The sequence below is a fragment of the Xiphias gladius genome, chromosome 24 (assembly GCF_016859285.1).
Source record: "Xiphias gladius isolate SHS-SW01 ecotype Sanya breed wild chromosome 24, ASM1685928v1, whole genome shotgun sequence".
Lineage (NCBI taxonomy): Eukaryota > Metazoa > Chordata > Actinopteri > Istiophoriformes > Xiphiidae > Xiphias > Xiphias gladius.
Window position 1 is genome coordinate 5,665,744 of NC_053423.1, and position 16,360 is coordinate 5,682,103.

The window sequence follows — 16,360 nt, forward strand, 5'->3', positions numbered from 1 at the left end:
GCCCCACATGCTTAGAATCCGGCCCGCAAATTCACGGTTTTCACATTTTGATTTTTCTTCACTGTTTTATTTGATAGCAAAAACTTCATTTTCAAGGAAGCCTCACAAATTTGAGCATAAAGTCGGGTCGTTATTTCACGTTGAACATTTAACAAGCTGCGCCTAACTGTGCAACTTGTTAACACTTCAGTAAACCAACAGCACATTTACGGTGCCACACTGACACCAAATTGACTATAATTGACCAAGTCTGACGACAGGTTGACCAATAGGACAGACAGTGTCAAGAAAGGAGGAGAATAAATTACTTTATTGAGTTTAAGTTAATGCTCCTGGTCTCATCTACAAGGACAGCTATTCAACCTGCGTGTTTATAATTCAAATTTATTGCTGAAAAAAACTGGAATTTTTTTCTCGCCAAGGCATCAGGCGGCGCCTCTGGGAGACAGCACCCTGCCCAGTAGCCACCTGGCCATTTGACACCCCTAGTCTGATTTGTTTATATGTAAGTGAACTTGTTAACAAACCGCTACAAAGACATAACACAATAAAATAAATTAAGCATAATATACAGTAATTAGCTCACATGTGGGTAACAGAAAATCAAGTGAACTATAGGCTTACTTTATTCAATGAAGTAAACATGGAAACATTTAAATTTTTAGATAAAATAGTACACGATAATAGGGAATATAATAGAGTAAAATAAATGAGAGGAAAGAAGCTGAGAGGTGTGGCTGGAAAGAAGTGATCAATGAAAGAAAAGAGGAGAATGAGTGAAATAGTCTTCCCAGTTGAAATGTCATTAATCCTTTTGACAGCTTAGTCCAGGGAAAACTGAACTCACTAGAATTGGTTTCACTGCTGTCCAGTTGGTTTCCTTTGGTGTACAGATCATTGCTGCTCCGATCATTAAATAACCAGCCATTTGCAATGTTGCACAGTGCAACTTCAAAAAGACAACGGCAGTGCTTTGGTTTGTAGAGGAAAAACCAATTATCTATGGTTTTTCCTCTGCACACAGTCAGCATAAACCAGTCAACCACAATGTTAAAACCAGTTACCGGTGTTAATGTGGCTGAATGGGGAGTATATCTGAGAACACTTTCACGGGATGCAACAGCACCGTTACTTCTTTTAATAAGACATTTATTTAATGTATTTGACTCCAACCCTTCCTGCCAACACTCTCCCAGTGGTGGCTTGTGCAATTTTATGTGTCTTATTCCATCTCTTTTTCATTTCTCATGAGATGAACTAGTCATAAAGATTGTCATTTCATAATTTTGTGAGAAATACATTTTTTTTTCCTCAGATGGAGTTTAACTAGGATCGAAGTAAACATTGAAAAGTCAAGATCACAAGGTTGTCATGTGTTTTGTCTAAACTTGGCCAACTCATAGGCATCTCAATCCATAAGCTGACCTGTGTCTATGAGCTCTCATTTACTCGCAGCATGCTCCTGCAAGTCAGTCGCAGGATCAGTCCAGCAGGTGACTGCGTAATGAGCTGGTGCCTTAGTAAATGAAGAGCTAATACACACACATTGCAACCACTGCCAACATTTGCGCTGACACATTTAGTAAATCTGGTCCAAATTGTTTGGGCATTTGAACAAACAACCAGTCTCACATACAGACACACACATAACAGAGAAAAAATAGAAGTCTCTATCAAGAAATAATGCCTAAAAAAAACATGACGTGCATGTCCTGTTATATAAAAGCAACACAAGAAAAAATATATTACCTGTATAATTGTACAAGACACAGGCAGTCGTATATGTGCTCTAACTCTAAATGACGCCATTAACTCTGAAAATGCAATCGGACACCGTACACATCCGTTTTAAGGAATAAACACTGCCTTCCCAGCATCTCCTTAACTGTAAATAATACCCACTCTCCACACTCTATACACAACATCTTGAATACACACTCGTACATTCACACAGTAAGACTTGGAAGCAGATTACCTGGGAGGCCCTGGAACAGGTGTCCCTCTTCCACGGGCGGCTGACTTGCCCCTCACCGATGGCACCTTGGCATCCTCCGAGCCGCCGTTCAGGTATGTGAGCTCCTGCAGCTGGGCCTGTCTGATCTCATCATTGTAATCCTGCACAAAGAGAGGCAGCATGTTCACACACAAACACACACACACACACACAGAAAGCAATAGACTCGCTTTCAGTTACTCTGTATTAAATTTTGTCCTATCTCCAGGGCTACAGCCCTGGGAATATCTAATTAATGTACTTTACAGTACTGCCATGACCGCTGTTCCTGAGGCATCTCCCGTTGATAAATCCTAAATCCTTTGCCTTTATCTTCTCACACAGTTGTTTTTTGCTACTAAATTAAAACACATAATTAACATGGAAATAGGTCTTTGATCATAACATCGACTGATATGATTGTCATGTGCCTGCTCTATCAATATATATGTTCTATGGCAACAGTGAGAGGTAACATGAAGGGGGATGCGGGATAATTAATGATGAGATGTAAATCATCATAGCTCTGAGCATTGGAGAGATCATCCATAATGGATGGAGGAAGAGTAAATAAGCTCCATGCTGCTACTGCCAAGGAGGGTTTGGCCGATGCAAAGAGATTCCCTCCTGCACTCTTTTATTCCTGGAATACCCACGACTTCCCACCCAGAATCACACACGCTGAATCGGATGCTTTCCACACACACACACACACACTCCAAAGGCCCTGACAGAATTACAGTGCAAGTAACAGACAGAGAGTGTGAGTAAAAGAGCGGAATGTCTCTGCTGTTTCTCACTGGTTTCACTGTGGACAGGCTGAGCATGAGTTGGCCGGGGCTAAAGGGCAGCTGCAAAGAGATTCAGGAGGAGGAGAGAGGAGAAGCCAGAGGAAGTCTGTGTGTGTGGAGAGAGAAGGAAACATACTGGTATGAGAAACTTCTTGATCTCCTCCAGAGCATGACCCATCCTGGCGTAGGCCTCAGCCGGCGGAGCGAACACCTCGATGAGGACGTGCAGGTCTTCGTTCAGGTGGTGGTATTTGGCCTCGCCGCTCTGCCGTAGCTCTTCCTCCTGACGGAACAAAAACAGTTTGGTATCATATATCCTCTGTCTAGGGAATAAGTGTTGTCACAGTCAAAAACATTTATCTTATTTTTTTGTATTTCAGCAAGGATTTACTGCTGGGAGGTTTCCCATAACGGTTACATAATGAGGTTTGATGCTACGGTGCTACAGAGTTACAAAAACACAAACAGAAAATATTTATGTGGGTTGTTGTAAACTTATATTTCAGCGAACAGGCAATCCTTACAATCCTTTCAACCGCAGCTGTCACATTTAACCGATTGCATTTGTCCTCGCAGCTGCCTGTCCTCATAACAAATGTACAGATGAAGTATGTGCTCTTGTACACTTCATCATAATATCCGTTCTCCTTGTTTCACTTTTTCTCATAAGTTATGACTGTAGCTTCATAAAAACAAATTCAGCAACTCTGGGAGGACAGAGTATATATTTTATAGGGTGCAATGTTAACATTTTTTAAAACAGAGTGCCCTATGTAAAGGAAATGAGTAATCATTTGGAAAAATTATCAGTGTAGACAAAGAGTAGTTTTATATTCATTTCTTACTTAATTTGGACAAAGAGTGCTTATCAGGAAAATTACTGGAGTGTAAGGGTAGTTCAGTTAAATAGCGAACAACTTGGTTGAAAATTGTCTTCGGATAACCTAAAAATGTGGTGGTCCATTATCTGTCACCGAGTTTCAATGCAAAATCATACCAGTTATGATTGGAAAATAAGTCCAGACTGACTATTTTTGTGACAAATTACAGAACTCATTTGATAATCTACAACAGTACAAGGTAATTAAACAAGCCAATTTCCTCAACAAATAGTGGACACACTGTTCAACTAGGTGATCTCTGGAAAGTGAAGCACTGAAACACCAGCAATGACCATGTTGCAACACAGGACTGTGACCAGAGTGATCTGCTCTGCCACCTATGTTTTTGAAGAAAGGTAGTTCCTGCTTCGGTTATGTTTATCATAGACGTTCCGGGCACAAATTCATGGATTAGTGTCGCCTAAAATAAAGTTGTAATGATGTTAACTGTGTTCATCATCTTAGTTTAGCGTGTTAACATCCAAACATTAGCGCACACACAAAGTACGGCTGAGGCCACCACAGAGAGCATCAACACATGGAAAGTTACGGATTTAATCTTTAAGCAGTTATAAGTAGACATGCAGGCCTAAAAGAACATGAATGTGCTGTTAAGGTCCACTCAAACCGCTGAAAGTGGAGCAGATGTAACTCGCTCCTCTCCACCTTTGCCTGCAGAAGCACAGTTCATTTCGATTGCCACAGAAAACTGGAGGTCACCATATAAACAGCGAGGGGCAGCACGGGCCACTCAGGCCTGACAGAAGCAGGCCAGTATAATGTTATTGATGGCAAGAAATAGGACAGCAAAAGCCCCAAATGTCTCCCAGCACATTACACAATGGAAACAACAGGTTTGGCGTCCCAGTTTTTCCCTCTCAACAACAAAAAAAAAAGTCTTCTCCGGGGCCTTTTCAGTGGCGGCAACTCTTCCCCTTTTCCCTCCCTAGCACCATGCAAGCCAGTGTCTCTGATGTCACCTAATTATAAATAACCTTCTTTTAAGAGTGCCTGTGGTATGTTAATGATATGTTAATTTCCCCCATAAATCCTTGCTTTACGAGCAGAGGGCTCCTTTGCACATAGCACCAGTGCTGACGGTGTTGGAGTTTAAGCAGGGCGTTGGAAAGAGACGATTGCTTGCAGATCTGTCTCTCCTCTTCCCTTTCATGTGCTCTTTTGTATATTTGCATGGAAAAAAAGAAATGAAAAAGAATCATTATCTCGTGCTTTAACTATCATCAGCCAAAAAAAACAAAAAATGATCTAATCTAATGTTAGCATATGTCATCTGAGGACTTTCTATTTAAAAACTATCTGTTCTTTTACTCCATCTATACAATTTATTGAACATATTCAAGTGTCAGTGTTGTATCTTGTGGATAGCTCATTTGGTATGAAGCCAATCTGTACGTGTGACCACATCATTTGCATATGATATAGTAGATATTGGAGCAGTTTTCATACATGGGCACCCCTCTCCCAGCACTGATAAGAAGCGTCCGGGATCCAGCTCAGTGCTATAGCAGCCCATGGCAGGAGATTACAGCTGTCTGTTTTTCATATCTATTGCCAGCATCTTCCTCCTGTTTACATTTTTTTTTTCTCAGTAAATCTGCTTATGAAAAGCCTTTCACCCTGGAAACAGAGGGCCACAACGCTCCGCACGCAAGAGCTCCTGCAGACAGAGCTTAGAGGTAAAGAATAATGTCAAGCCCCGAGCATTCACATTTAGATTAAATATTTAAGGAAAGACACTTGAAAATGGGGCTAAATTCTATTCTTCAGTCTGAATGACAGGTGACCCATCGCGCTGTATGCAATACAGCCATCTACTGTGGTGATGGACTGCTCAGCTCTATCAGCCTTATTCATCTACACTTCTGACATTCAAGGTAACATGGTAAGCAACATGGCAAACGTGTACTTATGTATATTCTGAACAAATGTATTATAGCTACCAACTGTACCTGTAGACTCCTCAACAGTACCAAAAAGAGAGACCATATATCCCCTGTGTTGGCCTCCCTTTACTGGTTATCAGTGAAATAAGGAACTGATTTAAAGATTATTTTATCTGTTTATAAAGCACTGCATGGACTGGAACCAGTTTAGTTCTCTATCTCCAGATCCCTCAGATCTACTGACCAATCACTGCTCTTTCCTCTATCCAGTAATTTTATTTGTTGCCCCATTAGATTTAGCTTTTCTAACCTATATTTTGACTGCTTGATTGGTAATATTAGGGCATTTTTTTATTCAATAATCTCCTATGCAAAGTATCTTGAGTATTTTTACTTATATTTGTATTTATCTTCTTTATAAATCCCATTTGGTGAACACCTTTTACCTTTTACCAAAGCACTTACTCAAAGTCCTAAAACTACATGAGCCCAAGCCAATACTGCAATATCTTACAATTTCACTCCTTCCAGTGTTAACAACAACATCCTTTCGCAGCCGCTACAGATGACCATGGCTCTACTCAAGTGTCTTTATCCCTCTGCTGTCGAAGGGAATGTTTCTGTGAGTCTTCACATACACACATTAAAACTGCTATTGTTATTACTATTATTATGCTTTTTAATTCTCTATATGTGGTGCTAACTGCTCATTGTTTGGGTATTTGTACCTCCACTTGCAACTGATCCACTACTTTGTGAAATGTCTTGACAACTATTGGATGGATTTCCATGGAATACACACATTCATGGATGGGTTCTAATAATTTTGTTGATCCTCTGACTTTTCATCTAGCACCATCACCACCTTGCAATTTGTCACACTTTGGTTTATGACCAAACACAGTTTTGCTAAACTTGGATGGTGGACATGGCAAACATTATACCTGCTATACATCTGCACTGTCATTATGAATATGCTAGAATGCTGAGCTCACTATTTAGCTCAAAGCACCAGCGCTGCCACCAGGGTACACGCTTAGACTTGTTGTATTGTGACTTGTATTGTGAAGTCTCGATGGATGGATTTTTTATGCTGGAGAAGGTGGCACTTGCCATATGTTTTATTCATTGTTGAGCTACTTTGACTATCGCTGTTACAGCACCTATATAGTTAAGAAGTTTATTCCAAATAAATCAAAAAGTAAAATGCATCACTTCCTCTGCATCACATGATGTTTTTGCAAAGAAGAATACACAAGATAGCACACAGGAAGTCATAAAAGTCTACCTAGCCTTCAGGGAAGGCAAGAACAAAATTACCTCAAAAAAAAAAAAAAAAAAACAGAACGATAAAGGGACAGAGCAATAAAAAGGATTAAGAAGTAGACAATGACAATATGATAAACCAATAATGCAAAAAAAACAGTAACTGCTTTCGACTGAACAGCTACTGTATAATCAATGGGAGAAGCAAAACAGTATATTGATTATTATGACAATGTCAATAGATCATTATTTATTGAGCTTGTGAACTTGTAAGTACAACATAATGTGTAATGTGGTGCAAAACACTGTCGCCCTGACCTTTATCTTTTATAATTCATATTCTTGTTAATATTATTCCAATTACACCAGCCCCCTTACAATTTATTTGGCAGGATCACACACAGCTGGGTTAATATTGTGGTTAGAGGGCAGTTCTCACACACACAGACCAGTCCTCGCAGACAATGAAGGTGTTTCTGTGCAGCAGCTCCCCAAAAGTAAAACAAAGAAAATGTGATTGTTCTGTCTATCAGGAGAATTAAAGAGGGAGTAAAAGTCCCATGGAGCAAAATGGATGAGTTAATCACGGCGCTAACGAGGAGGGGGCGTGGAACACGGATGCCTCTACATCATCCTGCTCTGACAGCAACAGGACAACTGAGGTGCCATAACCAGGCAGGGAGAGTCTGACTCCGACAGCTCCGTGCCTTTCAACCTCTCTGCACTCACATTCTTGTCAACACAGGATCAAGGTCCCGCAGCAGCTAATATTTGAGCAATTAGCTCAGCTCTTTGCAGTGACTCCGCCGTATGTAAGAGCTTGAAAGGGAATTTACTGAACGTTGTACAGTTTCATCCCCCAACCCGTCTATTATACTGTATTTTCTGAGTAGCAAGACTACTATTACATTTCCATCCACTGTCTTCTACAGGATTAAAACTATACATTATCTGCTTTCCTGTCAGGTACAACCCAGAAGTACACTATTTATTCCTATCAATATAAACAGAAACACGTTGTTTACGGCAACAGAACCTCACTTTGTGCTTCTGAAAAATAAGATAAGCTTTGTTTATACTCTTCTTGAAAAGGCCTTAGGGTAAAAGTAGACCTGTCTTTTTGTTCTGCAGTGGCTTCGGCTGCCTGACCTACACGAGGAATTTTAAGTGCTGAACACTACAAAGACACATGCTGTGCAGCTGCAAAGAGAAAGTCAGCAACCATCCGAAGACAAAGTAGTATTTAGTTAGGGTGCATCCCTCTTCCCCTCTGAAAAAGAGGAAGCAGCGCTGCACGGAGAACGCTGTCAGTCGTAAATCCCTCAGTTGGATTGTGCAGACAGGTAGGGGCTGCCGAGGTCAGCAGAACTCCATGACAGGTCTTTTCTCCAGGTGTTCGAGAGGAGCCGGCCATCAAAGAGTATCGATCAGGTAATCAAAGAGAAAGTGCTGTATGATAGCGAAAAATTATCGCTGTCAACTAATCACCTCTTACAAACAGAGAGAGAGAGGAGACACACAGACGTGTGAAGTGGATTTATTCCCAATTAACCAGTCCAGTCTGCAATCAATTCTGCTGCTACAGAGCTGCTGTTAGAGCCATCTCTATCCTCTCTTTATGCACTGACATGATCATGGATGGTAGAAGTTGTTTAACTGGATTGTGTTTGAAATTTCCAGTTACAGCCTTTTGATAAATTCCATTCTTTCTTACCATGAAGCTCCACTTATGTACAAGTCTTAGCCTGTGTCAGAGTTCATATGAAAACAAAACCATAAATCTAAATGGAGATTTGTCTTGCGTAGAGTCTGCACTTGATTTGGTTTTCTACGAGAGAGAGCAGGTTTTGAAAGATGTCAGACGTGTCTGGCAATCCTCAGCGTCGTTCACATTTTCATTAACTTATGAAATTTGTTTTCCAGATGACGCTGTTTTTCAAAACTGTGTGCGGTCCGTGTGAGCCACGAGCTGTCAGTCAAATGTAGTCTGAGTTACTGAGGGTGATTGGTTCGCATCTGATTTAATATGAGACAAACATAAACGTAAAGTGTTTAAGATAATTTTCCTCCAAGTTATAATAATAGACATGAAAATTAGAGCAAGTAAATGAGCAAGTCATTTAAAATTTAGTTAAGACAAGTTTTGTCTAATTAATTTAAAACATAACTACATTTCAAATTAGCTGCAGTTGAGCCCAAATTTCAACACTTGGACAGTTTCAGAAAATGTAATTTAACAATCAAATTAGGTGGGAAATGTATCTTAGTTGACTGACAAAAAATTAATCAGCAACCATTTTGATAAATCATTTAATATAATTTTAAGCAAAAACAGTGAGAAATCACTAGTCAGCAGCGCTTTACATTTCCGATTGTTGATCAGACAAAACATGATATTTATAGACTTCATTTATACACCAAACAATTGATTGAATATTTAGGAAAATATTCAGTGGCTTAATTGTTAATTTAAAAAATATTTAGATGCAGCCCTAATTCTAACCTTTTTATGATTCAGTTTCATGAATAGAGAGGCTTATATCGTATGAGGCTTCACTGTCGTCCATTTTGTTTTGTCATTTCTTGAAAAAACACTGAGGAAAACTGGCAAAAGAGTACAAAGTCACCCAGGGTCAATGCATTAGTTTTCAGAAGATTCTAATTTTAGTTGGATTTTCATTGGACCTCCTACATTACAATTTCTCTTTTGTTACTTCAAAAATAGGTCCAGCGCATTTTGACTTCAAACCATGTAGACTGAGAAAAAATAATGTGGAGGTAAAAGAGGGAAAGGAGCCAAGAAAGCAGGAATAAAACATGAAATAACAGACTGGAGTGTTACCTTTTCTTTGTCTCTCATGGATCCTTTTCCGAGAATTGACATCTTTGTGAGAGTGTCCTCCTGTAGTCTTTTTAACGAGTTCCCGCGTGGCCCGAGGAGTTTGCCGACAAAGTTAAACTGCAACACAGAGCAAGAGTGCAGATCAGTCAGAATCTGTGTTTTTGAGATAAAGAGCAAAGACTTTTGTCAATCACACATGACTCAACCAGTTTCTGAAGCTAATGAAAAATTATCAGCAGTTTTCACTTGGCCAAAGTCTTGATAGAATCAGTGTGGAAGCATTTCTGAGATGTCTTGTCCCCAGTGCACTGTGTCATAATCATGGGTTGTGATTATTTTTTGCATGATTGACTTTCTCTCCAAAAATCTTGGCACAAAGTTAGCATTAAATTCACGGGTGGTTGTAGGTTTCAGAATTGCAGAGACCACAATGAATTCTATTTCCTGTGTTCATACATATTTATATAAGTCTTGCAATTTATCAAATGATGGTGAAATGTGTTTTTGTGCTTTGATAGTTGTATGACGATGAAAAAAAAAGCTACATTATGTTATGTAAATTACTGAATAATTAATGCATGACCCCTTTAGTCATCTTTAGTGTCCATAGTATAATACTTTTACTGTATATCTAAGTTTTACCTATGTATTTATCATTTATAAGATAATAATGTGTTTCGATCTTTCCTACAAAAGATAGCTTCATATACTATAAACATGTCTGCAATCCTCTGCTTTGCTGCTCCTCAAGCTTAATTGATGAGATTGCACAGTAACAAAAACAAGGTGACTCAGATGAATATATCACATTATGATCAAATAAGAACTTCTGAGATTCATCTGGATTCTGGCAGCCAGACAGCATGAAGACACTGTCAGTAAATCAAACTGAAACTGTAAAAGTGGGTGAGTAAGAAACTGGATTTTGAAAAGTGAGTTGGACATGTCCCCTCCATCTGCAGTGGAAATTATGCCCTTGTACAGTGTAGAATAGGTTATGGGCCATAAACCTTTAATTTCTCAAATTAGCTAGATAACAAATCTGTTACCAACCTTTACTCATAACTCTATTTTAATAAACTGTCAGAATCTACGGAGGGCCTAAAGTCCTGAAAGATTTTTTTTTTTTTTATATTGTTTGCAAGATCCATATTTTGTGCCCACACTATATTATCCTGGGCAAACAAGATAGCAACTTCTGAGCACAAGATATCAAATCCATTTTGTTTAGACAAGATAATAATTTCTCTGTGCAAGTTCTTATTTTCATTGCACAAGTTAAATAAAAATCTTCTTTCAGGACTTACGAGGGCTGCATGGAATCACATGATATTAACATACAGAGAATTGTCAAAATGGATATGGCAGAGACAGCGATATCATCACATTTAGTCCTTAAGTTAAGATCCTACACTTCCCACAATGCAACACAATCCCACTATCCTTCAAAGCCAGCGGAAGACAGCTGTAGATGACTGCTTTCACAGGCTGAGTGCACCTTTAAACGAAGAATTGCTACAACAACCAGCGACATCTAACCAGAAGTTTAAACAACCAACTAATCCAGAGAAGCCCCACACTGGTCAGACTGGTCAGATTTAACTGTTCAGACTATGATCAATCTGTATCAAACATCTCAAAAGAGCCGACATGAATTAGTATCATGCACTGATGTGTAATAAAAAACATAAAAACATCATTACATTCATAATTACTGAAGTAAATCTGACAATTTATCACAATATATACAGTCTTTTATGTCGTATCGCCCCGCCCATACCATGATTGTTCATAGTTGCTGCCTGCATCATTTTGAGAGCTTGGGTCTTTACTACCTGGTATCAGTCCTGAACATTTCATACATCTGTTTCAATTTCCAGCGTTACCATAATGTGTTTGTTTTAGCACTGAACTCGACCACATCCGGTGCTTTGCCGCCCACCAAAGGCTTCCCGACTTAGATTGCTTCGCAAGGTCACCGCTTTTTAGCCATGAAAACCCAAATGTTATCCATTACTATGTCGAGGTATGCTGTGTGCAGACAGCCATCAAAGTCATACAACCTTAACACGGGCTAAACACAAATCCACCAGCAGCTGGAGATGGTCAGAGAGACAAAAGGAGAGCGATGCTTTTCTCCCCCTCTCCATGTTTCCTTTAACAGTGAGTTATACAGCTGTCTCCCTCAACTATCTAGGTCATCAATTAGCTAGCAGGAGGTAAAAAAAAGAAAAAAAAAACAGCCAGTTTTGTTCTACACCTCACCTATATCTCTCCTGCCTTTTGTTCAGAGAGTGAGTGCTTATTAGGAGGCTTCTGCCAATTCCGGGGTGAGGGATTTGAGGTGGCTTTAGTGATTCACTCTAATGCAGTAACTGAGTGTTGGGTTTTTATCCTGGCCGGACTGAACGGAGGCAGTTCTCATCTACTGTATGTGCCTTTAACTTTTATAATTACACAAAGGGCCTGTGGCTAGATGTGATCATACAGGGCCCTATTCAGCCCTAGCCTCAGAGTAAATAGCATACCCCACTGTGCTAATTCCAACCCTGCCCTTGCAAATGGGAATAAGTGGCCTCCTGCGAAGGTCTGACCTTGGACTGATGTAAGACAAGTCCAGCTTCACATTAGAGTGAAGACAACATGCTAAAATATCTCCATTATTCATATACTTCTTACATCACTTGGAACGTTGCAATACCTCTACTGAAAATTGCACAGCAATTCCTTCACAATATATTGAATGGGACATGAATATTTGTGTCAGAAAAACTCAATTCAAAGTTATCTAAGCAAACAAAATGTGTCCTGCCTCTAATGTGTTCAGGTTTACAAAAGGATCATCAAAGGAGACAGCAGTGCCGTGGCGAACAGAGGGCGTCAGGAAATGTTTTAAATGTGCTGTGTTTAACCAATGTCCTGCACATCCATCATTTCCACCTGGATGGAGCCTTGATCACTGAGCTGTGCCGTCTCTTGAACAATGATTTGCAGAGCCAGATCACACAGCCGACATCTCTCCGTGCTACTACAGCTTTTGTGCACCCATTCTTTCTGACAGGTTGAGTATGAGACACGGTGCCTGGGATGTTTGTGCAGATATCTCAGTCCTCCCATTGCCGATGGATAAAAATGCTTGAACGAGGAGAAAAGCCGGTTTTTCTGATCAAGAACAAAGTGCTACTGTGTTGTTTTCAATATTAGAATGTAGGAGCAATATCAACTGCACGCATTGGCATCAGGCAGTGAACAAAAAGGAGAACATTTACAGGGATAGAAAAACCAGACAGACTGAGACAGAACTTAATGCAGGCAAAAATTTACCATGTTTGAAGACAGATTTTCAGTGAAATCAAGGACACAAATTAGAGTGTTGCTTGTTGATGAACTGGGGACAGAGCAAATGTCTTTTTTATTTTAGAAGAGACAACATTGTCTGTGGTAGACAGTTTACAATATAAAAACAGGATGGGTTGAATGAGAAATGAGGGACAATGTTCTTGGTCTGAATCCAAATCCAGTACATTGCATCATCACCACCTGAAGAAAATAATCCATTGAAAATGTACTTTTAATTAAAGATTACTTTATTAATTTCAGAATTTAATTATGTCAGATTTTGTAAACAGCGTGAGTTAATCCAATTATTGACCTGTGGGCAAGTTTTTAATTTAATCACTCTGTCAGAAAAATAAATCAGAGGCACACAAAATGTTAAAAAAAAATGCAGTTTTCAAAAGCAGAATATTTTTTTTCTATTAATTCATGTTCTTGAACTGTCTTATTTAATTTTAATTTTGAGGGACATCCATTGTTTAAACTAATTGCTTACTGATCTCTTCTGCCAAATCTGTTTTATTTCTGTTATTTGTTTTTATGCAGTTAGTAAAAGTGCAAAATAATAAAAAATGTATTTGTGGTGCACACACTGAATAAATCAAGTTTGAGGTTCCTCCGTAGCTTAGGGGGTTAAGACTGTGACGTCCCCAGTTGGAGTCTGGCCAGGGAACTTTGTGACATCTCTCCATCCCTCATTTCCTGTTGTCTCTCTACTACTGTCTGTAATAATGACTAAGAAATGCCCAAAAAAATTCTTGGAAAAAAAAAAAGTTTGAAGAGGAGCTTCGGTTTCACCCAAAATATTAATAAGTGCTGCTATAAACATGAAGGTCTTGGACTCCTTACAAAGCAATTCACAACTGCCCCAGGGCCTCAAATCCTCAACTGGCTTGTGGTAATTTCATTAATAATAATTTTGTTTGAGAGTATTTATCGAGTGTGGTAAAAGGCACCTCTAAAGCACAACACCTTACATGATAAGGGCCTTAAACTGGGTCCTATTGTATTACCTGATCTTGCAACACCGTCTCCTGAAGATTCTTAAGGAAACTGTGTATAGTGGTCACGTCTGTCCAGGTGAAAGTGATCACTATAAGTGGATGATTATTACATTATTATATATACAAATGAAATGCATAGCTTCACTATTTACATATTTAAATATAAAATAACCTAAACTGCGCTGTGGCCCTCTCCTGCTCCAAGCCTAGCCTGAAATGTCAGGGTGGAAGCATTATACTCCACTCACGTAACATACCTGCTGCTGGGAGAGAGCGGGGACGATAATTACGCACTGTAAAAGTCCCAAAACGCGAGCAGAGCAGGACCAGGAGGGCAAAATAACTGAGCCACAGCGGTGTGAGTAGAGGAAGATATCACATGGTGCGCAAGTGTGCACAGCAAGCGCACTCACACACACACACACACACACACACACACACACACACACACACACACACACACACACACACACACACACACACACTCTCATATGATAGGAGAGCAGGCAGGGATGGTTGTTAGACACTGTTGCAGTCCAATAACCTCGCACATATAAGTTAGAAGAGAGCCTAAGCATATGACAGTTTGCAATAGTAGGCTACAGCAGTTTTAAATTCTTTTTCCATATGTTGTCATGTATGAAAAGACCCACGATGAACACTGTAGGCAGACTCCTTGATTACTATAAGCACATTATCTAAACAGCATTAGTATAGGAATGATTCTGTCCCAAGCTTTTTGATCCATATAAGCAGTTGATCACTGTGGCTTCCACTGTAGTTGGTTTTGCCTATTATGGTCTGATGAGAAACGTAATTGCTGCCTGGATTATGTTAACTGTTTTTTCAGCAAGTAAGTATATCCTGCATGAAGAAAATTATTTCTGTATGCAAACTGTAGGGAGTGACTCAGGGTTGTGGTTCGGTTTAGGCTACAAGAACACTTGGGTAAGGTTAGAGAAGGTTTGTGGATCTGGTTAATTTTTAATAAAATAAACACGTCGTCACTTGTGCTTCAAGTCATTATTGTTGGTAGTAAACCTGGAAACCACCATTGTTTTCTTTAATCTTTAACTCTAATCTAGCGCTCTGTGTGACTAAACGTGACCATAAAAACGTTAACTGTGCTTTAGTTGCTACAGGCAGATATTGTATTGCAGGAGCGGATATTGTACGGAAAGCAAATATTTTGAGACTTAACATATATGTACATTTAAAAAAAGTCATCATAGTGTTAATAAAAACTCCAATTCAGGTATTATGCTTCTTTCAAAATGACTTTGGTCTTGAAAGTTGTGGAAACATAATGAGACTGGGTTGGATTTTGAGGCCCTGCCCAGTTTTGAATCTAGTGTAGACCTTCATTGTTTTACAGCTGATTGTTCTTAAATGTTATGTATTCCTAAATTCATTTGTTTTTAAATCAAATCACCACATAGCAAACCTGATGCCATGTAACATTTTAGCATAAAAATACTGTACTCAATGCACAGAGAAGGGGAGAAACAGAGGGTTAATAGGGGTCCTGCAGCTCATTTTAGCTCCCAGGCTCTACACAATTGCTGGTTAATCTGTCCATGGGTATAACTTTTTACAGCTTGTTTTCATTGTAGACATACGCTGTATAAACCACTTCAGACACTATGATACATTATATAGTGATATTGCTATTGGTATAAGGGTATTTGTTTGACACTATTTTAAGTTCTTGACTTTTTAAAAAGAGATGACGAGGATTTGCTTTATATTTATTTGACTAATTCCAGTAAATGTCAGACAGAAGTCTTAATCTGGACATTTAAACACATCAGCACCCAGTCCATATATTTGCAGAGGCACACACACATCTCCTCATATGGACAATCAACATATATGAGTCTTCCTGAACACATAGCTGTAATCCCTGCTGTTTATCAGATATCAAAATCCGCCTGCCTCCTACTGTGATTGATGCTCTGGGGTTTTGCTAATGCTTTAGTTATCACAAGGGATTATGTGACTTACAAAAACCTGCCTGGGCTCCTGCACTGGTTCATGTCATTAGACTGTGTGAGAGGATTGTGCGGCTGCTGTCTGTAATCACCAGAATAAAAGCTGATGTGTTTAATCACAGGTTGTTGCCTGCTGCGCTGCTGTGGTATTAGTTGCACAAAAAATTGATACAAATAAAATACAAAAAAGAAGCAATGACTGAAATTATACAAAAACAGGATTTGAATTGTTGCACCATATCCCGGGTTGTTAAAACAAAAGAAAAATGGGATGTGGGTGATTAGAAAAGCAGCGGACACAAGTAGAGAAAGAATGTATGATTAACCTCACTTGACTTCAAAGGGGGTGCAG

The 16,360-nt window shown here is 39.3% G+C and overlaps 1 protein-coding gene across 3 annotated transcripts in view; it reads right to left on the reverse strand.

The window, feature by feature from the left end:
• Positions 1–16,360, reverse strand: part of khdrbs3 (KH domain containing, RNA binding, signal transduction associated 3) — a 95,185-nt gene that overhangs the window by 31,455 nt on the left and 47,370 nt on the right. For all 3 annotated transcript variants that reach the window (XM_040121961.1, XM_040121963.1, XM_040121962.1), the window contains exons 3-5: positions 9,678–9,794; positions 2,921–3,067; positions 1,976–2,115 (exon numbers count right to left, since the gene is read on the reverse strand). In XM_040121961.1, the coding sequence (XP_039977895.1) occupies positions 1,976–2,115; positions 2,921–3,067; positions 9,678–9,794 (404 nt within the window). The remainder of the gene's footprint in view (positions 1–1,975; positions 2,116–2,920; positions 3,068–9,677; positions 9,795–16,360) is intronic.